General features: G+C 43.2%; 1 protein-coding gene across 1 annotated transcript in view; it reads left to right on the forward strand.

The window, feature by feature from the left end:
* The first annotated feature begins 8,378 nt into the window (after positions 1-8,378).
* LOC128727365 (synaptic vesicle membrane protein VAT-1 homolog-like) overlaps positions 8,379-24,632 on the forward strand; it is a 33,203-nt gene continuing 16,949 nt past the window's right edge. Inside the window, exon 1 of the mRNA XM_053821269.1 lies at positions 8,379-8,704. Within this exon, the coding sequence (XP_053677244.1) occupies positions 8,379-8,704 (326 nt within the window). The remainder of the gene's footprint in view (positions 8,705-24,632) is intronic.

Raw genomic sequence — 24,632 nt, forward strand, 5'->3', positions numbered from 1 at the left:
AATTCGCGGTAGAGAAGATCGCGTGGACTACGATTTTTTTCTGTCCGCGTGGTTGAGCATTCTCGTTCAGACGATCCAAGATCGGTTGTTTTAAGAGATGCGAGGAGTCGTAGGAGGTTCATGCGGGGTAGTAAAGAGGCACCGAGCGGCGGATGAGTAATTGATGGTAAACTCTCCACTTACGCCACCGTTCCGTTGTCGCTGTCGGAAAAGCCACCCCTTCTCGGGGCAACCACTTTTGCGCACACCCGCGCACTGAGCCCAAGGGGAGACGGCGATTACAGCGCGTCGGCTCGCGAAGCAATAATGAAGAAATTTTTACAATAAAAGTCAGCAATTATCGTCGTGCTGCGGCGAAGGGGGGCCTCGTCCGCTGTAAAACACATTTCTCTGTGCAACTGAGGGTCCATCCGGCGAGTGCGCGCGCGAATATCGCGATCGCGAGCCACGGGGTCTGGAATTTTGCTGCTGTTGAGTTGGTTGCGTTGCCATGAACGTGCGCGCGTTGCTTTCGCGTGTTGTGAGGATGGAGTGAATGGGTTTGGTGGTGGAAAATGGTTTCCGCTCTTCGTCACAGTCTCTTCTACTGTCTTCTTCCCTTGAACAACCAGATGGCCAAACCCGTACGGATGCACCGTGAAGCAGTTGAAAAAGGAAACGATTTGAAGAGATCCACGGCTTTGGAAGTGCTTTTCTTTCGCTTGAGGTTACTGTTTTTTTTTGCTCACACCAAGAAGCGCAATCTTGCTTTAGACCATTGCTGCAGTCGCAAGAATTGAATGAAATATGTGCTCAATATAGGATACAAATCGCAAGGCTATCCGACGGAAGAAGCCGGTAGAATATTCACCAAGTGCAACTGGAGCATTATTGATCGAAGGGTTTAAATCTTGCATGTTCTTTCTCTTTACAGGGTTGGTTGTTTTCTTTATCCTTTCTTCATTTTGCTTGAGTGTCATGGTTAAAGTATATTAAATACCGTATGGAGCACTGTTTTATAACAGCATGCATCAATACAGATACTAATATAAAACTAATGCAGGCTTTTCCTGCAGGTTAAATTACAAAAATGTATAAATTTTTTCTCAATTATACTGTCAAACATTCAATGTGAAAAAGCCGCAGTCACACCACATTTCGCAATATCACACTTGGGAAAGGATCGAGTCCTTTTGAAAATGCATTCACATCAGCCATCATCGTGTCGTATTACTCGAATAAACTTGTTGGTGGTTCTTTTGCGGTTGAGCTGCGCCTGGTTGGAGTGTGTTTTATTGGAGTTGAAATATGGACAATCTACCGTTCGTTGGTACATAGTGGGTAAAACCAAGCCAAAGTGAAAAGGAAGCAAACGGGACGAATAAATTTTACGCCTGTCACCGCGAGAGGCTCCACCGCTTGTGGTGCTCGAGTTGCAAGGAGCAACAATTAATTGGTTCTTAATGAATCATTCGTTGGCGCTTAATGGCGCATAATGGATCGCTTATTTAGGATGATTTAAGAAGGACGCAGGAGAGGGCTGTAGGGGCATTGGTGGTTCTTTCCATTTGCATTTTGCCGGTTTTTGAGTGATGCGACAATTCACGAATGGTTCGTATGACCGTTGCGATTATTTGCTGTGGGGTGGTTTCCGGTCTGATTGAAGTTTGATTATTGGACAAAAAGACACTATATAAAATTGTTGTCTGCGCAAAATCATTTAGCATTAATTTACACAGCAATTCGCTAAAGATCATCAATCTTACTTTCATTATACAGATTTTAGAATTCACATTCCGGCAAATGGTGTGACATACCATTTGATATTCGTCAACTCTACTCAACATCCTCTAGGGATTACGAAAAACCCATCAAACTATAAACGAAAATCACAAATGGCTGTCCAACCGGGAAAGTGTGTATATTATTTTGCTCTATCGAACAACGATCAGTTCTTTTTTCGATCGATCGATCAGATCGTAAGTTGGGTGAGCTCAATTTTAAAAACCATTGCAGTTTTTATCTTAGTGGTTCCCATCGAGTCGGCGATGACGTTGACGTCCGAGACTCGACTTTTGCCAAAATGCGTGCCCACGGCCTAACTTGCCTCGTTTTCACATATTCGATATGCATCTTTCGATTGGCGCTAGTTTGTTGCCGGTTTACCATCGATCACGTTAAAAAGAGGCCGAAATGCTAGCATAGTACGTAGTGTTTTGTGTGCTGCTACAAACACGCTGGCCTTATTCTGCTTTCGCTAGTCAGGAGGGTAATTTATAAAATTTAAATTGCCTTCCCCGCGTGTTCCATTGGTCGTTAGGTGGAAATAATTTCGTATGTAGGTCCACCACCATCATCATCAGCATCAGCATGGCTTCTACTTGATCGTGGTTTCTTTGCCCAAATCATTCAACTACCAGCAGCTACGCCTATCCAAGCTTACGTACGAATTTATATAAATTTTTCTCTTGTGCGCAAATTTTTCGACCGTTAGAAACCCGCCACGAGAGCGTGTGTGTGTCTGCGCCAAGTTCTGAAGCCTTGCGTCACTACGCTAAACTTTTCCCATGCCAAACAGGTTGCACTGTTTAATTTGAGCAAAAAAAAAGAAGTTTTTGTCTTGGTCCGGTTGATGAATTCTTTGTTGGGTTTGATTTTTGTTTCATGCTCTCGTGGTTTTTCCCACCTCATCATCCCTTTAACTGTTTCGTTAGCTAAGGGATGGATAGTGGTTTTGGGTGTGTTTTGCGCAATTTTTTGATCGTGTGCTTGTGTTTCATGTTGACCTCAACATCACCATCACCTCACTGTCGTCGATTCCCTTTACTCCACGGCGCGTTACGATAATAATAATAATGAACTCAACGAGCTTCTGGTGCTGGAAGTAGATGGTAATTTTTTGCTGCCCCGTACAATCCTGTTGTTATGCCCTCATGCCTGTGAATTCCCTCTGCAATGTTTTCCCTGTGATTCCCCTGGTTTGCCACTGACACCGTGGACAGGATGGATGTTGCGGTTACTCTTTTTTTCTGCGTCATTTTCCCATTCCCATACTCCTCATCAAGTATGACGATGGAAAGCAACAAGGTCTGACATCTAATTAATAAGAACATTCTCTCTAACGCTATGATGGGTGTAAAATCCATTACAGCAGGGTACTCCTGGAAGTGCATTGGCGGCAGTTTCCACGACCGAACGTGCTTCAAATGGGAAAGATAGGGACGCAAAACTTAATATTCCTGGGAAAGTGGCCAAATTTGCTTTCATGCGAAACCGTCCCAATCGTACAGGAGTTTCTCTCCCTCCGTTTGGTAATCGATTGATGAATTTATTGAATCATTGAATTTTCTTCTTCTTGTTTTCAGTTTCGTTTCGATAAATATCAATTTCTTTATACCTTTAAGGGAACCGGCTATAGCTAACAAATCCGAATAGGTACATAACGTGCAGAAGAGCAAACAATTCCTCTCAGGAACATCCAACATTATTAGCTTAATTGTTACGGTCATATTTGTGATTGCAATCTTCTCAGCTGTTGTTTCATCGTCTTTCCTGAAACTAACTAAATAACAAATAACTGAGACTAAAGGTTTTTTATTTACAAGTTATATGAATAATAAACTATTTAAGTTTTGTTTATCTATATTTTGCATTAGAATTACAAAGTAGGAGTTTTTTGCATGTAACAGATTGTTCAGTTGAATTAAGTTTTCAATGATATGAACTTTTCACAAATTCATAAACGGTAGGTTTTTAGCAAGAGGCACAGGCCGCAAATATTTCCGCAACAGCTGGGACATTTTGGGTTATTTTTTTGTCATCACACATTGGAATTTCAATCACGTTCTTGTAATTTCAATTCAAATATTCATAAAGGGGAGGTTAATGGTGCTATCTAATCCAGCGTTTTTCCTGCGATGTAAAGCCGCTACCAGGAAAGGTCTGCCGCTGTATATTCTAGAGCTTGAGAAGCAGAAAGGAAAGAAGGAAGGAATTTTTTTCTCGAGAATGAAAAGCAACCAAAAAAATTAAATGAAAGAGAAAATGTTAAGAAGGAATGCTTTACATTTATTATGCTGCAAATTTCATTTGTGACTCAAAGGCCAACGTCAAATACGGTTTGCTATGATCCGTTGCACGTGAGTGTATTGTCGGGCATTTTATTCTCTTGATTCTCAAGTTTATTAACGTCGTTAGATCTAAGATACCAAAGCTCTAGATTTCTTCGACACCTAATAGTGATTAACGGTCACAAAGGGGCTTAGGTATTATGTTGATGTAAAATTTTATCAAAAATATTTGCAATGTGCGATTTTTAAACCTCTTAATGCGATTTAAAAGGCATGTTAATTTGTCTGTTCGGTAGCGAAAATCGTTGCACGATTTTCACCTCTACCACATCATTGCTTTTCCCGGTTGCCCTGATAAGATTTTCGCCTTTGTACCGTTTTTCATCTGCTGATGACTCTCTCGTTCCCTATCACACTCACGAACCACCTGCCGTGGTTGGAGGCCGGTTTGTAGAAAAATTGGAAATCATTCAAACGCACAAACTAACAAAAATGGCGGCTCCAAACTTTCTTCTCCATAGCATTTAAAACGCAAATGCGTCAGTGTGCGCGTAGGTGTGTGTGTTGGGATTCGGTATGAGCATGTCCAGTTCACAGAAAAAGGAGAAAAAAGAACACTCCACGTACCATTTTCACCACGTGCGATTAACAACATTCCGACCATTTTTCCTCTCGTGTGCCTTTTGCCGGTTTAGTGCGGCTTTTCATAGCCACAGTGGCGCTCGCGAGACTGGCGAGTGGCGGTAATTGCTACAACAAAGCGAGTTAACTTCTTATTTTCCCCACTGATATTGTTTTCCACTGACCCAGTGGCTGCCTCTTGCAAAAAGAAGAGAAGATGAGCCGAATGAAGATCCAAGAGTGCAAGCTCGCGCCGGATTGCTTTTTTACTGAGATTTCTTTTCGATACCAGTGTGTTAGAGAACGAGGTATAGAAAGAGAGTAGTGCAGATGTTGGCGTGGAGTGGAGATGGAAAGCTTGCGATATCGTGTTGAACATGAAAACCTCCTAAGCAGAGCATTCGATCGGTTTGGTGCTTGCTTTTTTGCAATTTCGCTCGAAATAACCTTGACTTGGTGAGGCTGCGTACTTGCATACGGTTGGCTCGTTGTGGTACGCAGCCAGTCAACTTTAGCGGCTCAGAACGTCCCGCTAAAGTTTGTGGCGCGTGTAGTTTTGTTTTTTGGACAATTCTACCTTCTTCATTTGTTCGTCTTCTTCTCCTATCCAACGTTGTCGTTACGTTCATGCAAGCGGGGTGGAAATGGTTTTGTTTTCCACCTGAGCTTTCCCTCCGTCTACCACACGCTACAATCGCAGAGCTAGCTTCCCCTGTGACTGCAATACACCGGACGGTGAGTTACACTTCACGAACTGACGAGCTCAACCGTGACCAAGGCGAGGGGTGTGCGTGTGTGTACTTTTGTTTGAATGTTGGGTGAAACGACCAGCGAATTGAAAATGGGATCGGTGGGGACGAGGAAAACAAAAACAAAAGCTTGATATACACGAATCGCGCGCACGCTCGTGGAGCTTATCGACATTGACTTTCAAAATGAAAACGACCAAAACTGTGCATGGCATTGCAGGAGAAGGTGGGGCTCCCATGCTCTACCAACCGAATGGTATGAAGGGCAGCATAAAACACATGGATTCCATCTGATTCCGTCAATGATAGCTCTGCAGAGTATAAATAGTACGCAGCCGATGATGTTGCCATGGTTCAGCATGCATATGTATGCTTTCTGTATTTTCACTCGAAAATATTGCTCACCCAAGAATGTTCTTTATTTTTCGGTATTTTTTCTCGGGATGACGATGTTGGTTATGACTTTTTCAAGTGGTATCTGATGTATGTCACGATAAAATTCTGTCACTTGACAGTCGAATACAACTTCATTATTATGGAGCAGAAATCTGTATTTTTTGTTTCCGAATGTCTGATTATTGTCCTATAAAGACTGTGACAGTGTTTGCTTATAGGATAATCTTCGTTCCCAATGGAGTGTAGCTGCTACCCTTCTTAATTTTGAAGGTCAATAAGCCATCATAAAACGCGATTTGTGTAACTGGAAAAACGTTCATTTTGAATAATTAAGATTGTGTTTCGGCTGGCACAAGAGGTAGTGGAGTTGGGTGTATTTTATGAACCAGATGAAGGTTTCACTGACATAACTGAATACCAGACTTGAGTTGAATAGCTGTGAATGACCGCAGAGAGAGCTTGGTGAGCACCTAACGAAGTAAAATAAGTAAAGCCAATTTGCATAATTTGGGCGGTGGCAAAATATAGTGCGTTAATAATGCCAAACTGCTGGCCCCGGTCTTTACTTGTCGTCAAGTAGGTTGCAGTGCATATCCGCCTTCTCCAAGTAGACCTTATCAACCATCGGAGGATCGTTGCTCCGGTAGGAACTCCGCCCTGCCCAATTATACCCACAAATTACATTACAATCTTGCCGCGAAACGGCACAATGTGCTGTCGCTTTGCACACGGCAGAGACTCACTGCCTTCGAACGTTGTCATTTTGGTCCGCTGAAAACGTCACGCTCAGGACCCTTTCCCTCTGTGATGGTCAATTTTGGCGCGGAAAACAAGCTTCCATTTTTGGGGTTGGTTAAAAGCTGCTTCAAAGAAATTTGTCACAATCCTCTTGCGACTTGGGACCTTACTCCGCTGATCCTGTAGGATATGACAGACGCGCGTGTCATTATTCCGCGGATCAGATACGTCAAGTGGTTTGCAGTACTACTTCATTTGCTCGACAACGACAGGGGCGATGCTGGGTAACTGTCAGTTCCACTGGCGCTGGCAATTCTCAATAGATACTGATACGAACCTAATTACATTACTAAAGATCCATTTTGTAAACATTCATATAAGTTTTTCCATCGGGATCAATTTAAACAAGATAAGCAGCCCTAAAGAGCATACAGATAGATTAAATTTTGTCACTTAGCTAGCACATGTCTAATACAAACACCAACATTAACGGTATTCCGTACTTCCGTGTAAATGTTTTACGAGAAAGTAATGTATCAAAATTCACCACCAAGCATACGTAAAAGCACATGATGCCTGTGATGGAGACATCGATGATATTTTTCGTCTGTTGGTTCTTAAACATCGATGGCGGAGAAATATGTTGGTAGCTTCTCGTCATCTCCATTAAAGGAAGGCAGTGTCGCATGAAGATACCGATCAAGACAGCGAGGACTACTGACACTTTTTGGGCTTCCCGTTCACGAATTTTGCGGCGGTTTTTTTTGTTTCTGCACGTTCTGTAAAACGGCATGAAATCGGGCGTCGTTCTCGTTCCACGTACAAAGTTCGTTGGTTTTGTTACTTTTACTTGTCTTTTCTCTTGCTTTCTTTTCCTCTGCATCTGCGTCTTCCTATGTTAGTGGCTCTCCAGTGATGGAACCTCACCAGAGAGGACACAAACGGTGGGCGAACACGAAGACTTCCCGCGAGCGAAGGAAGATCATTTTTAATGAGCTGCCATTTTGCTTTTCCATGCGCTGCTTCTTTCTCCTACCCCTAAACGGGTGCAGCCGTGCATTTGAAGTTCCGTGAAAACTTGCACCGTAGTTTTCCCTACTGTTTCTGTCGTTGCGTTGTGTCGTGGGTTGCTCCGGGAGCTGAATGGCGAGCGAGATGCGCCACACACATCACCCCGAACATGGGATATAATACATCTTAAAATTTTCATGTGCGCCATCGAAAGATACCAACGGCAGCGGAGCTGCCAGGGATGCCTCAGGATGCAGGTGCCTACGAAGTGGGAGACGAGTTGTTGCTGAATATGCAGCGGCGTGGTGGCAGGCTCGGTGATGGCGCAACAACGATGGAATCTCTGCTTTGTCTTGTCGTCGTTTATAAATATTTACATCGACCAGGGGAAACGTATTCGAGGCGAAAGCAGTACCATCGGGCGTTGTAGTGCTGCAGTAATAGCAGCATCTCCATTCGGCATCTTTGGATATGGTTTCCCCTGTTTCGGTCGTTCATTTTGTGCCGCTGGAATATCCCAACCACGGAACTAAGTTGTGCTGGGGTATTTTCTAGCTGTGTTTTTTTCTTCGTTTATATGCTGCTGCTTCCTTGTTGGCTTTTCTCGGAAGAATTACATAGGATAGGAGTCTTATGTGAGTCAAACTAGTGCAAAAAAAATCATATGAGCTTAATATAAAAAGTGTTTCTAACATAATTCAATTCGCTGAGTCCTAACGAATAAAGCTAAATGCTTTCGCCTTTTTGTATCTTCCAGAAAAAACTCCGACAGCATCTGGAGCAAACCGAGCACACAAGCGCACAACTAGCAAAGATGACTGAAACCACAGAAGCACCAACCGTTGCACAGACCGCCGAAACCAAGACGCCATCGCCCACGAGCGAACCGGCCGTGGTCACGCCGGCCGAGAACGGCCATGGTGATGCGAAGGCGGCAACTGATGGCGAGGAGCAGACGACCAGCAATGGAGGTGCGACCCCGGACGAGAAGGCCAAGGTCGAGGAGAAGAAGGAGGATCCACCGAAGGAGATGCGCGCCGTCGTGCTGACCGGTTTCGGAGGTTTCAAGAACGTGAAGATCCTGAAAAAACCCGAACCGTCGCCTCAGGTCGGCGAGGTGCTGATCCGCGTCAAGGCATGGTAAGTAATTCACCAATCGCGGGAACCGAGCTTTTGGGTTTGTGTAGGAAGTCCGCAAACAGCGGGACCATTAATTAAGGACTCGGCTCGGTTATCTTCAGAATCTACCATTTTTTTTCCTGGGAGACAGTAGTAGAGAGAAGTCTTCACGACCGTCTACGGCAGACTGGTAGATCAAACCGATGCTTAATGTTAAATTAAGGATATAGAACTCGGCGATACTCAACGAGAATTTGTCTTTATTAAAACGTTGATTTTAGTTCCATGCTTATTTCATTCGCCCCAAAAATTACAGTCCAGGAAAACGAATGATGCACAATGGTTTCTTCCTTATTTCCTTCGCGTTTCTCGGCGCGCATCTTATTGAGTTACGACGCGCCACGCTCTAAATTGGTTACCTTATCTGCCATCTATCCACATCGTTGAAGCGTGAAGTTGATTTTGTGTGTCGTCCCAAGCTTTGCGAGTGAAAGGGAATTCTCTGGGCGATCGGCCAGTTGCCGTTGATGATGATCTGGTTGAGTTTGATCTTGTGATCTGAATGCGCAGTGAGGCGATTTTGTGGTTAAATGGTGTAAAATTATATTCTTTTTTGGGAGATGCACAACATCAATGTAGATGTCTCTAAAGTCGTCTAATGTTCGAAATATCAAGCATATGTTCTTTCATATTTGTTTGTTGAATTTTTGTTAAACCCTTTTACTCTTAAACATAGCTACGGTTTGGCCCCCAAATACTTCCAATATTAGCTTGGAATGGGTTGATAGAGCTATCGGCCCGTCAAGAATTGATGTTCTTGGAAAGTTGTCACCGGAAACGAACGATCCATAATCGTAAATCATGTTTTTATCACATAAGGAGCAGTTCCGCCTCGAGTGACCTGTGAACGTTCATTTGGGTTCGGGCATTGCTTGATGTGTCGTAGTGGTTAGCCAAAAAAAGTTTTTTTTTTACTACAAAAAGCCGCCAACATGTGTGTCGTTTCTTTTCCATCATCCTTTATTTCGCTCCGTTTTGCTCTCTTGAAATGGTTGAGCATATGTCAGCCGATGCCACTATAGAGCTTCTTAACTGAGAATGTTAGAGGGCAACGTGAGGAGCAAGCGCTACTAGCAATGCGCCTGGTTTATGAGACTTCTTTTTATGTGCAACATTTATGATTCATGTTCGCGTCGCTGGAAGGGAACCGTTTTCAAGAAAGTTTGCTTGTATGTGTATGCTACAGTGCGCCGGTAGCGTTTGAGCTGATTGAGGTTTGGCTTTTATTGGAAAGGATTCCAGGCAACCGGATTCCCGTAACAGGATGTTGGCGGTTAAAACAAGTTGCGCATCCGCGGCAAATGATGGGCTGGGGTTCTCAGGGAATCAGGCAAGATGCACGATGCTGCAGAAACGAAAATGAAGACAAGAGAGCAGGAGGCAAACGAAAATGCTGTCGCTTTTCGAGCTTCGATATGTGTGTACTCTTTTGTTGAAACGGGCAGAAGTGAACGCCGTAGCCAGCACCACAATCGCCCTTGGCGGTTGCAACACGTGCATTGCACATGTGAATTTTGGTTAAGTTCTCCCGCTCTTGAACTCCTTGTCGGATTCGAATGGAGGTTTCTGTTCTCAGATTGGGCACTTACATTACCCATCCTGAATTTCATTCTGGTGGTTGTTGTGTGCGTGTGCACCTTTGAGGATTCCTTTGAGTGTTTCATGTTGAGAAACCAGAACCTCCTGTTCTGATTATCGTTTCAACGGTCCTCTTTTCTTTTCTTCTCGAGATGTTCAAAAAATTGCTAGACTTGCTTTATGTTGTAGTTTGTTTCTTGTCATGTGAACTGGAATCAACATCAATTTTCTCAGGCGATCTCTGTTTTTTGTAATGTTTTGATTTACCAGCAATGCGCATTAAGTGATACTACGCTTGATATTGGATTACCACCAACGTTGGCAATAAATAATCTACACCATTATCAAATTAACGCTTTTGTGTCCGTTTCATGCACTCGTCAGAATCGATGTAAACCAATCTGCCGGCTGCGATATCAAATGATTTATTTATTGGCGTTCCTCACGATTACACGTTGACAAGTGAAGTGATATTTCGCACGAGCCTCAATGGTTTGGTTCTTGTAAAGGGAAGACGTCTCGACACGTCAAAAGAGGCATAACTGCCTGCGGTGCTTGCATTTCTGAGTACATTGCAGCAGGCTGGCTGATTGGTGGACATTTTAGGTCGACTGCAGTTGGTCAAAGCGCGCGTAATGATAACCTTGCATCATGGATCACGCTTTAGTGACAGCTCGAAACGGTACTTCGAGAGAATGGGAGATGGTTTTTGAAGTGACAGATCAGTGCCGCGCTTGTCAGAGCGTGGCTGACTGTCAGGAATGAGTAGGTGGATTTTGGAGTTCACTCTTATTCAACGTAGAAAAACATTGACAGATGGAACGAAACCAAAGAACGCGGGGAATTACGCTTCGAGAAGTGATTTTTGAAACCCTTAGAAGAAAGGTTCTAGTAAGGGACTGAAAAAATATCTTCAACCAACGTGGTGATGAATTTCCCTCGGAACCCTCATTCAAAATCGGAAGATAAAAAAATAGAAAATGATGTACTAAACAGATTTCAGCGCATCATTCCTCAAAAAATGAGTTGCAAAAAGAATTTGATTCTGTAACCTCTTCGGCTTACATGAATTCTGCATTTAAAATTCTTGCCCAAACCTACGATGGTTAATAATTTGATTTCATACCAAATTGCAATAAGAGGTTTCTGCATGGGCTGTATTTTATATTTTTTTTCCCCAAAGTTATGTCTCACTTGACGCTAAAATTGATTTCTCTTTCAAAGGAGGATTTATTACAGGTTTCGAAGCGAAAATTGCTCACCTGCATATTGTGCGAAAAGAGGAAAGTGTTTGCACATTTTTTTTTGCCTCAGCAACGTGTCATTAACGTAACCGACAGTAAAGTACGCCATGGGTGCTCTTCTTGGGGTGCCCGTTTTGTTCACTTAATATCTAAAGACCCGTGACCTTATCCGTGTTGGACCATCCCAAATGGATGGTGAGTCGTTTACGTTTAGTACACTTTTTCTTTGACTTTACACGTTTTCCTCGATGATTTATTGCCAATCCTCGCACCTCGGAAACTTCATTCGTATGTTGGTCAAATTTCGAATGAAGATTTATTGTTCATTTCTATAGGTTGAAGGCAAAAGTAAAAAATGGATTTTTTTCTAAAAATGGACCCGTAGAAGCGTGCCACGGTGAATGAGAGAATCAGAGAGCTTACGCATTTTCCCGGCCACGAAACGATGTGATTCCTCACGGGAATGATGGTGTTCTGCTTGGACAAATCAAATGTATTGATAGGGTATTAATGAAATTTAAAACGCATCGGTTTTAAATGCACATACGCGCACTCGTATCATCTGGTTATAGAAAATTGAATCCTTTTGCCACAGTTTTATGTGTCGAAAAATCAAATAATTCATTTGTCGGTTAGCGTACTTTCAACGTTTTCATTTTCCTACCCTTCCGAACCAGCTTTGGGAAGGTGTGAATGGGTTGTGATGGAGCGTTCGATGGTGAATCATTGATATGACACAGATTGAACGTGAAACATCGAGCTTTTATTCATCGAGCAGTCTATTCGATGCAGCTATCTGCACTTGCCCTCTCCATCGCATGGCGATTAAAACGACGCCGCTGGTGGCGCTATTAGTAACGCAATATCCCAGGAAGGAATGCTTCTCCCGTCTCAAAGCATTGTTGCACCTTTGTGTTTGACGGGGATTGGCACGACTGCGGCAACACTTGCTGTTGATGCGGTGAATCGTCGCCTAAGTGTACAGCATACAGCGTTCGAGCGCCCGTAACACTTGAGAGTAAGCTTGCGGAATTTATGGTAGACTTAATAATAAATCACTGACAGTGATGGTCAGGGAGGAGACCCTGTTGTGTAATTGAGATATTATAGCCAAAGTGTGTACCGCGAGGTGACGCATTTAGACCATCCGGCAGTACACTTCCCTAGCACTCTGTTGCCTTATTCGAGTGCACCAGTGCACGTAGCCCCGGGGAGGGTTTTGCAGTCAGGGACACGAGGTGGTTTTTAATATTCCACGCAGATGCAGATAACGCTCTCATAGGAAATGCGCAGCGGGTGTTCGGACGATGGTGGTGGTATGTGCGCTCATTCGATTCTATCGATGGAATGATAGGAATGCGCAGTGTTGTTCCATGTTTAGAAGCTATGGAATGTGATGATCTTTGTTGGTTATGGACAATTTTGAGCTAATTTTGGTTAACTTGTTTGAATGGTGATGTCCGGTCTGATAAATCTTACAAGTTTTTATTGATTCTAAATAATCACAACATTACTTTTCCACAACTTCGTCTGCGTTAAGAGGTCTGATCGCCCTTTCGATCGCATCTATAATCAACACCCGTCAGACAAGATGTAGCTGACAGGTAGGTAGCACGTTCGTAGGCAGTACTTTTTTACATAACTGCTGCTGTCTTGGGTTGACGCTCGACGGAGATTAGTGTCTGCTGCGACTATCCACCGCACGCCATCACCATAAAATTCCTTGTACCGTAGGATTAAGCCTTCAACTCATCGACTAAGCCCCTCTCGGCTGCCGTTGACGATGTAATTGAATCAAATCAATCAATTATCTCCGGATAATTCCCACAGCGAAGCCAGATTGGATTACCATCAACAATGGAAGATGTGCAGCGGAAGATTAAAGGAATCCTTCTCTCCTCCGCCACCAGGTCTGATGCTTTGTGTGTTGAGGCCCTTCTCCGAGTTGTGACTTGTGACTGTCTCTGAGTTTCGCGAGATATCGCTCTCTGTATCAATCCAGCAACCTAGACCTTTACAGGCTTTGTTCGTTGATTGTTTATGTTCGACGGGAACGGGTTGCGTTATTTTAGCATCGAAATCAATTTCGCCTAGAAGGGCCACCATCGGGCATGATCCATTCAGTTACCGTTTCGCAAGCGATAAGCAGAGAAGCAACAATCAGCTAGATTCGTCACACAGTCATTACTAATTTGTTGTGTAAGCTGTAATGATTCACGTTTCTTATTCCGATAAGAAGCACAGTCACGTTCCTAGGAATTGTAACTCACCGATTGGCTCAACGCATTTTGAAACCATTTAATGTGACATCATTTGATCTTATGTTAAAACATTCCCTTTTGCTATACAATTTTGTCTTACTCTATATTCGTGGCATTCGCCTTTTCATTGTTTTACTTAAGTGTGTTTGCTAAAACACGCTCCTTATTTGCTGGTTTTGTTTATTTATTTTCTTTATTCCATCATATCTAGAATTATCTCCCTAGAAACGACGTATGTGCCGGATCGGCTCTTGCCTATCCTTAAACATGTTACAATAGAACGCACACAGCGCAACAGAGCACCATGATGATCATCGTCATCGTGAGCTTTATCACATGGTGGCAATGTCATGTAGAAGCAACAGACAATTAATTCTCGAATGCAATCCATACCCATACCGCACACTGCATATCTCATCCTGTAGGACCCGGTTGGGTATAGGAAAGTATCCCTAAATGGATCTGGATAGATGCTGCCTTATGTGGGCACGCTTTGATTAATTACCAATGACACAATTGATGATAAAGTACAGCTCGAACCACAGGCGGATGGTTTCAGTTTTCTGCCGGGCGACCCTAGAACACCCGGGAATGGCTTATTGAATGGCCACAAATTTATTATTAGTCAAATTTTTTCTCCCTTCTTTGGCCATCATTGCTTTTGGGGTGTAATGGTCTATATGAAGGGAGTGAAGAAAAAGGTGGTCTGAAAGTCATCCTGGTACCCGTCTGAGGATCTTGTCGCATTCGAGTTCCTTTTGCGCATCGTTGGATGGCGTGAAAATCATTAACGGATCGGTTTACGGCGGAACCAACCATTAGCCGGGCGGAAGCGTATCGAGTTAGGAATCGACACTTCTTTCCATTATATATCTTTCACTCGCGCAAACACTGCGGAGTGATTCTGTTGTATGCCACGTTACGCACATAAAATATCCCGACCGTGGTGATAGTGTTGATCTGGTCAGGATGACAATAAATAATCATAATGATATGATGGTGAGCTACGTTAAATATTATCTAAAATGGATTTGTGTTTTCTTCTTTTGCATAGATATGTGTTGCTCAAGTTCATATTTCACATTTTCGTCCTACCACTGGTAATTTCATTTTATGTTTGATGGAAATGGCTTCCGGTTGTATATTTTCTACAGCACTTTTCCAATTAGTGCGGGTGGTCAATTCATTAGTTTGGTATCAACATGAATTTAAATGTTGTACGTGTTTTTTAATGAGGGCGCTAGCCTGATCATGCTAATTGGCAAGCGCACTGTAATCTGCAAACCCGCCGGAAGTACGGTGAAGCGCAATTTTTATTCCCGCATAAGTATTGCAACGCATTTGTGATAACGCAAGCGGCTTGATTAGTATGATGAGTTGGCATAAGACGGCCAATATGCGTGACTCAATCTCTTGCTACGATTCCTACTAATGGGTTATCAATTGGAAGCCAATTTCTTTATGCGTATATTTCTTTGTATTACATTTTTCTTAAACGTATTATCTCGTTGCGAAACGTTAAATGTTGGTTATTTGAAAAAAATCCTTGATGGCTTGCGAAATCGGATCGCAAAGTATGATTAACCCCTTGGACGAATTTAGGCATCCAAGAAATTATAATGGTTATAAATCATTTCAAATATCCACGGGGATTCTTTTTGCAAAGCAAAGTTTTAAATTATTTTCTGTGTTCCTTCCCAGAAAGGTTTTTTGTTCGCATTCATTATGCTGCTTCCTTCGATATCGCTTTAGGAAGGGACAAACTGAGTGAGGAAAAAAACACTAACGGTTTTACTGACTCTGTTCGACTTTCGTTCTGCCTTCCAGGCATAATAAAATTCGGTTAGCCAAGGTTAATCGAGGATTGTGTTGCGTGCGCGGGTATGGGTTACTCTTTCTACACCCACCGGAAAATCCTTGCTTCATAGGCAGAAAATAGCACTTGGAGGTGGGAAAACCTCATAAAAACCAAATAGCCATTGGACGACGTTAGAACCAGCCAGTGGAGTTTCCCGACTTCCAGTCCTGCTGTAGTCCGTCTAGCTTGGTATACGCGTGTGGTAATATAATTATATCGATCTCCCGGGAAGAGAGACACCTCGTACAAATCGTCTGAGAGCAGCTAGCAGAACGGCACCCTTCTTTCCAACTCGTGACGAGCCCTCGGCAGCAGGGCAACTCTCAAAGGGATGAAATTTTGGAAAATTATTCGATTCTCGACCAGACACAGCGCGATACTAGTTGGGTCCGGGTGTCGAGACCGAACGGTCGGAAATGAGTTTATGGCTGGGCCCGACGCTCGAAAAAGCCATTGGGTCAGGTTCAAGGCCATCCCGTCTGGGTCTGAATCTGATAGCTTCGAGAGCGACCCCCATTTCTGTGGTGAATTTCGATTGCGCCGAGGAAGTCGAGGAAAATGTCCATACCCCCCGAAAAGCAAAAGTTCACAGTTTATTGTTATGTTTGCACGTGCGGATAGAGACCGCATGGAAAATCCATTACCCTTAAGGTAGGAGGCGGGTACATACGTCGCCATCAATGATGTAGAACAATTTATTTGTCTCGGTTGGAACGCGAACGTGTCGTTTGGACGTTGTTTCCTTTTTTGACTGGGCTGAACCTTCTATTTTGCTTCCGTTTTGTTGCGGATTCGGTTCCGGAAGCTGTGTTTTATCGACTCTCGGAACGAAGGATAATCTAAGGAAAAAATCCAGCAAGATACACGTTCATTTTTGGGGCGCCGAATTAGGTTGGTTTTCCCGAAAGAACAGCTATTGCCGTCAAATTGAACGCGACAAGCGTGTCTAAACGCATCTTGCACATAGGGATATGGTGGTGTAGCGTAGTTTCTTGCGTGTCTTGAAAGAGAAAAGATCGGTTTTGTATTGTTCCGTATCATTTACGTCGGGAAGTGAAAATGATGCACCCAGACGCCACGCATGATTGCTTATATCTTTGTCCTTTAGTACAACGATCCACATCAGGGATGTACTATGTGTATCAAACATTTTAAGAATAATAAATTATGTAATTTATTTTGTTGAACAACAAATGAATCAGTTTTTTGCTCCAATAAATATGAACTGTTCCATAATGCTCTGGAGAATTTTGAGAAATTTTTTTAATTTCTTATATCTTTCGTTGTAAAAGAAACTACTGAAGATTTTTATGCACTTTTGCGATACATTGCCATCTACCAATTTTTTTCTCCTCTGCAATCGTTTTTTGGCTATTTTTCCTCGTTAACGAAGCGATGTTACGCATCGAGCCTGACAAACGGCAGAGAGTGCACAAGGCTTTCAGGTGTCATGGGGCGATGACGAAAACCCCACTTCAACCGGGTCCATAGTGGATCAGACAAGAGAAATGGTTGGCAATGGGTAGCTGTGGTTGATGGAGAAATTTTCGATACTAATAACCATCGAACCCACGCTGGCCTGCGCTAGCCCTCACCCACCTTACGGTATCGTTAGTTTTCACTTTCCACCGACAAACGGCGTCTCTAGAGAAAAGTCACGAAATGCTCCTTCGAACTGTGGGAGGAATGATGAAGTAGGAAAGGAAAATGAACATTTGGCTGATTGTGGTTGCGTTCCACCCCATCCTGCTCTTCACTTACTCAACTTTCTCGCGTCAGTATGGGAAAGGCGAAGAGCAGCATAACATTTTTCACGCTTCGCCATACCGCTACTGTACCGTTTTTATTTCTACTACTCTTGCGTCTGGACGGGAAACAATTGCGTTGGTATTTGCTTGTGTGTTGTTTTATATTTTTCGATTTTCAATTTCTGCAAACACACACCGTGAACCGTGAATTCCCTGCGAGCCGTGCTTGGTGATGAGTTTTCCACCGCCGGCAGACCGAATAAGGGAGTGGGGCAGTTTTGGGACCAGTTTTCCAGTTTCTCACCGGCCCCAGATGAACGGATGGCTAATAAATGGTGCACTATGCCGGACGCCTCGGGATATGAACGAGCAGACGAAACGTCCTTCTTTCCGGCGCACCGGAGCGATGCACCCGACACACAGACCAGAGAGAGAAAGAGTGAGAAAAATCCCAGAGTCTTCGTCCGTAGAAAGGCATCAGAATGCGGTCTACATGAATAATGGATGATTGTACGTTTCGCGTACACCATCCCGTCAATTACCATATTCTGCTGGTAGATTTGGATTCCCATTTGGGACTGTTTGTTTGCGCGTGTTTCATCTTTTCGCCATATTTTTCATTAAAGCAGTGTTTCGCGATAGATTCCCGTAAATATTTTCTGTCTAGAAACTCATGGCAGCCGTTTTCAGTGATCCAATTTCTGTAAAAATAACAGAGTCCTTACTCCCTCTTTCTTATACCCCCTTTTACTCCGTTATTTCTCTATAAAACGCAATGCTGTAATACTAAACATAGTTGTGTCTAGTACTGATCTTCTTTTAGTCAGATTCGCCAAAAACTGCCCACAACGCGGGCTTATTAACGCTTCAGAAAATAAATGTAGATTTACTGTCCCACCACTCTGCATTACATTTCTGGCATAATGCTTTATAATTGACGGTCGAACTGACCCCGTCGAGTCGAGCTCTCAGAGACGTTTGTGGGCTGTAAAGTCCTTCGACGGTGATAACGAAATTGGACCATCATTAGTCCACCGAAGATCAGATAATTGGCAAGTCACAAGGGGGGAAATTGGGACTCACTAAATTATGCAATCAATCAGCGCAATTTATTTGTGAGTCGATTAGTCTGTCCGGTTCCTCTCGACCACAACTAGTGTGCTGCAAGAGATATTGTAAGACAAATCGAGCACTTAGGCGCTTCATTTATGCTAATGAAATGTTTCCACTCATTTCTGGAAGATTTGTTTGGAAGAGATGATAAAAAATCTCAAAGTTTGTGATCAATTTCTGAAACGACCGGGCATGGAAGTGTATTAATTTATTCTAAATTTAATAATGACTGTGATTATAAAACAGTCGGCCTAAACTGACGTGGTGTATATCCCAATGTAATGTTATTAGGCTTCTTCGTGAAGTACTAGGGATAGTAACTGTGTGTGACACAGACAAGTCATCTGTCACGAATAAATTGCTGGAAGTAAAGAGTTGGGAAGCATTTGCAAAGATTATCGTATTGCTACACACAGCGAACTTGCCCTACTATATTTTGTGTACAGCAACTTTATCGAATAAGTCTTCGAAAGCTAATGTCCGATTGACATATTTTGATTTATCTGGTGGTGTTTGGATCATATCCGAACATCGGTCTGTAACATTGACCATTGGCCTTTGGAACGTGACGCAGAAAGCGTGCAATACCGGCGATGGTGCGAAACTGCATTGTAGTACGTGTTGTATGTCTTTGTATCTTCCAAATCCCTCGATGGACATCTTGTCCAGTAACCTGTCCAGACGGATTAAGACAAGCCCTGTCCCGAATGCTGGCCCGTTTGTTGTCAGTTCTTGAAAGCTATGAATCTTTTTCGTCCTTTTGCCGGGCTTGATGGTGGAACAATAGATGAAACTTTTTTTCTCGGATTAGATTTCCATTCGAAAACTTTCTACAGACTTTGTCGCTTAGACACACAGTTTTCCCCAAACTATTATAGTAGCAGCTTGTCATCAGTTGCATGGAAATAAAAAAGGATATGGTAAAAGTTTTTTTCCCAGTGACTCACGGCTTCAATTCTTTTCCATGGTGCTTTCTATGGTGGATTGAAATTTTGTCTATCTATCCACCGAAGCCGTTTTCACGTCAGTTCACCATAATTGCCCCGTACGAAACGGACACCTGAAAAGTATGTACCTCGTCATTATACCTATTTTGTACGTAGAGATATATCTTGCCAATCATAAAACTAAACATATTGCACATTGATTTAAGTAATATGCAAACCATCAATCAGAAGACTCATGATGTTTCGTTAGTTTGTTAACTTATACATACGAGTTTTATCTACAACTCCTTGAAACTGGAAAGATTACACTATCGCCGTCCCAGTCATTAACATTAACAATCCTACAAGTGGTTTTCTGCCGTATCCATCTTCGTTCTCCTTCTGGAGTACTAAAGCGTTGTTTCGATGCCTTTTGGTATATCGACATTTTCCGGTATCATATTGATAGCAGGACCGAATTTAACGAACTTAGCAAAAATCTCCCTCGAGACTAGGCAGGAAATGGGCACAAGAATAATTGAGGCGCACCAAATCGGTGGGGTACAATGCGGAAATCTTTCATCGCTCAAATTAGACGGATGTCGGGCGCGAAGACCGGAAGCACCAACGTCAAATACAGCAAAGACCTCCCGAAACTATAACGATCCCCCCAGGCACTGATAAGATAACCGGACGCTGAAGGCAGAAGATTCGAATACAACGAATACGTGATGGAAAAAGAACCAATCTCAGTCGCAGGAAGCGGTCGAATTGTGAAGGTCTTGTAAAGTGCTAGAAGGACAAAGGGCGAGATCTCTCAGCTCGGTACTATGGAATGCTGCTTCTCCAATTTCCGAACTCTATTGCAATTCCAGAGGGACATCACTGGTCGCGACCAGAAGTTCCAGGGATAGTGGAGGCAAAGCATCATTCCGCTTCCGCCGGATCTCTTAGCTCGACATCACTGGCACCATAGGATCGATGCAACCCCGCCGAGGGACAATGGTCTCCTCTTTCTGGTTCAATATTGGTGCGATAGTCTCGAGAAGCGGATCGCCCTTTGCTTTAGTCGTACAACCACAACCGACAGGGAAGGCAATAATTGAATTAAATTGATTTCTTTCTTTCATTTCCTTCCGTCAGCCGCCGCTGATCCCGCGGGTGGCAATAATAACACGCCACATGGCTCCTGTGCATGACCGTCGTCGGCATATGTCTCAGCTTACTGTCGTCTGCCAAAGGCGGCTCATTGTTGTGTGCATTACCTCTCTTGCCTCTGGTCGTTGGGTTGGACCGCGGATCAAACAAACCAGCGGACGAACTCCGGTGGTCGAGGTTAAGGTCTCTCTTGTTGCGCGTCCTCAACAGACCTGGGGAGGCATAAGGAAAAGCAAAGCACATCCAGCTCTCCTTCGCGCCATTTGCTTTCCATTTCGTTGTGTCAATAAATCTCAAGATTATGTATCCGCTGGTGGCGATTTCCCCGGGTGCGATGTATGCGATACGGAACCCCGTCGACGTGTAATGAAGTGAAGGAGGAAGAAGGCTTTGAAATACCCCACGGTGTTCTTCAAGTACCCCCTATTTTGGAGCAAGTATCCTCGCCCGCAAGGCATAAATGCATCACTTTCGTTTACATATTTACTTAAATCCGTGTAGTACGCGTTTTTACACATAGAAAGAGAAAAAGCATCCTTGCCTTTGAATGTGCCCAGCTTTGAAATCACCAATTCTCGTTTTAAAGCGTGTTTTTGGAAGCCTCGGAATCGGTATCTGCACGGCGGAAATATAATTTTCGTGCTTCATTCAATTTGCGCCAGAAGAAGGCTTCCCAAGGAGGTGCGGGTCGTTCCTCCAGGCAAAGTTGGCAAAGGCCAATCAAGCATTAAGAGATGCTTGGGGGAAGAGAATTAGTGTGGGAATCGACCTTTGCTCTATTATCATGTCGTGCTATATCCCTGCATCTTCTAACTTTGAATGCAGAATGGAAGAAAGAAAGCAAGTTTTGAGAATCTTATTCTCTTCCAAATTATCATCGGCTTACTATGGGCGATTGAAATCCCGTCAAGACAAATAGTTATATATACAAACGTTACTTGTGCCCGAAAAAGACCTCAAGATCCAATCATCCAACAGCAAAATCAATTTTGAACCTGGTTGATATACGTAGTCCATCGTATTCTTTCAGGGTACAATTTGAAACGGAGGGTTTACCTATTAAAGTATATAATTTATGTAGCTTATATTCCTAAGAATTTCTCTGAGAACAAAAAAATACCTATTGAAAAGATCTGTCTCAAAGGACCTAAAGGAGTTTGATAATCGATAAATAATCAGCTACCCCGCCCGGCATACAACAGACTCCGTTAATTTGGATTGATAGTCGAAGGGCGACCGCGCGCTGCTATGGACAAGCTAAAGGCAAAAAAAGATCAAGAACGACTCGCTACATCCGCCATCGATCCCTAATATCAAAAGCCGCGATTGCAGGTACTAAAGAGGGTGCCCAAATCTTGATCCTACATACGAAGCGACACGAACGAGCTTAAGAAAAATGGCTGAAAAGCGTAGTTTTTAGGGACTGCCTCACCTGAGTCTAAACACGAGCGTGGAATTTTGTGTTGTGTCCTGCTTTTCCTCTGGCACGTCGGCTGTCCTTTTCATGGGCTTTACATGGGGGTGTCGGGTAAATCCGTTTGTTTATGCCCTAAAACGCGCACGGACACCTACGGTTACCGGACGATGCAAGATAAGATATTGCTGGCACGGCGTAATCAGGCGATCGTGATGGGGAGAAGAAATGCCGACAGCAAAATAAGCGTGAGAAGGAATGATATATATCTGGTTGTGCAGCAGGACGCGATCCTGTTTTTTTTTTTTGTTTTCTCCTTCACACACAAAGGACACACCACCAAGGGGTTCACTCGAATTCAGGCAAAACGAGGGCATCCCGTAACCGAAAAAAAACTAATCCTCAACTTCTAATCCTCTTCCGTAGGTTTCGCTACAAATCCATGGCAGAAGGCAAAGTTTTCGAACAGATTTGGTGACCTCATTTTTTCTATTATTCTGCTTTTTGGAGCTTCCTTTCCTGCTCAATGTTGCTCTTTATCCTTTTTCGGTCGTTATGCCACTGCGTAGGATTGCTATAGCTGATGTGAATCCGCCTTAGAAGCGATGATATTTTATATCTCACTGCCTCGGCATCGCCGACGACTTCGTATCGAGTGCCTAGCAACAAGTAGAATTGGCATCCTGCGACCAAGGGATCGAAGGAAACACTGCAATACCTTTGAATGAAGGATTATGCTGTTATCCTCGTAACATGATCCCCGTTGGGTATGCAAGAGAAGAAGCTGCTGCAGTATCTTCTTGTGTTCACGATTCAGACCTTTATGATTTTAGGTTTGCTTTTTTGGGCTGATAATATTACTACTGTAAAAAGAATTACGCAAAGCGGATCGAATTTGTACTGAAAAGGTATATTCGAATGAAATTGTATTTTTACGTTTCCAATGCGTCACTTTTGACTAACTGCTAAGGTATTCGTTAGATCATAAATTTCATAGCCAATATTTACGAAATGTTGCGTAAAAGCTATGTAAGAGTACATTGTACATGCAGCTGTGTTTGTGGAAACAGCAAATTTCTATTGAGTGCGATAAGGAATATGAATTTCTTGTATAATACTCACTTCAATAGTAATGAATAAACTTTTAAGAAAATTTCAACGAGCGCGAATCGACATATCTGCTAAGGACGTTCAAGCGGCTTTAACGTCACTACTTTTATTTCATTTTTCTGTAGCATTGTGGTATAGTATGTAGCATGTTTTGGATGGTTTCCATTTCCACGCAACATAACCACCGAGGTGGGAAAACGAATCAAGCGACAAAGGTATTTCTAAGCTTGTATGGAAAGGTCCTTCAAAGTCCACGTGGATACAGGTGATGGAATAGCGTGCCCTTGTTGTGATACTAAGTCAAATGTGATACGTCTAGAACCGAGGTCAAAATTGCCTACACACTCCGTCAGAATTGTGGAACCCCCTGCCAGTTGTCGGAAGTTCATTGCCCTCTGGTTTGCCACTGGTGCGTGTTATGAATATAGTTGGCCGAGAGCAAGGAACGATTTATTTTAGTTTTGTTTGTTCAGTGGTCGTAGGCGCCTCCATAATAGAATGTTTGCGTTACAAATGGGAATTTAAATGGAAAGTACATTCGTCCTGGGTGATTCGTATTCTCTTTTGCTAGTTGGGATCTATTTCATATGATAGTTGATCATTTAAAGATATTAAGGATTGGTCGAAAGTGTAATTTCAATTCCGGCGGGTAAGACAAGGAAACACTTTTGTACAAATTAAGGCACAACTAACTGACTACGAAATTGAAATAGACCCGTAGTCCACGACGATATCCAGTAGATACACAGATGAGAAAACTGATGGATCGAGTGTATGCGAGACAGACAAAAGACGACAGACACGCCATGCCTGCTGATAATAAAAGTCAATATTTTCTCCATCCCCGATTTTCCGGAATTTTATTTGCGCCTACGGTACAATACCTCCCATACGATGTTGATGGTTGAACCGTGTATGTGCGTTTTTTCGCCTCTTCTATTTCCAACCGCCTGCAACGAAGACTATGCTGGATGATTGTGTGCGTTAATCCCTCCCAGATCCTTCCTGTGCCCTTTTAAGGTTCTCGTCGAGGAAGTTGCGCGTTGTTTGCTGGTTTGGCAATGAATTTGTTAGCAGTACTTTAGTGCGCGGACGATCCCAAAGTGGGATGAGACCACATTTATACCGCTATACGCATTTAAGGGTGTACACGGTTCATGGATGTGCACCGCAACTTGGTAAACAAAACAAAGCAAAAAAAACGATATAATTCAGTCAACGAGCCTTCCAAATGATGGCTCCCAGCAGTGAATGTTTGTGAGGTGTCGGTAAAATTAATGAGACCCGTTCGTCGTCGGAGGAAGAGTAGCGGAGTACGGGAAAGCGGATATAAAATGTGAAAAAGGACATAAAACCACCGGTAGCGAAAACTCATCGGTAGCCGTGTGTTTTACCGGTGGTGGAGCATAAAACATACAGTGCAGCATGAATCGAGCGTAAAGCAGGAGTATAGGTAGAAAGGCGCATCCGTTAGACGTG

Source organism: Anopheles nili, chromosome 3 (genome assembly GCF_943737925.1).
Source record: "Anopheles nili chromosome 3, idAnoNiliSN_F5_01, whole genome shotgun sequence".
Lineage (NCBI taxonomy): Eukaryota > Metazoa > Arthropoda > Insecta > Diptera > Culicidae > Anopheles > Anopheles nili.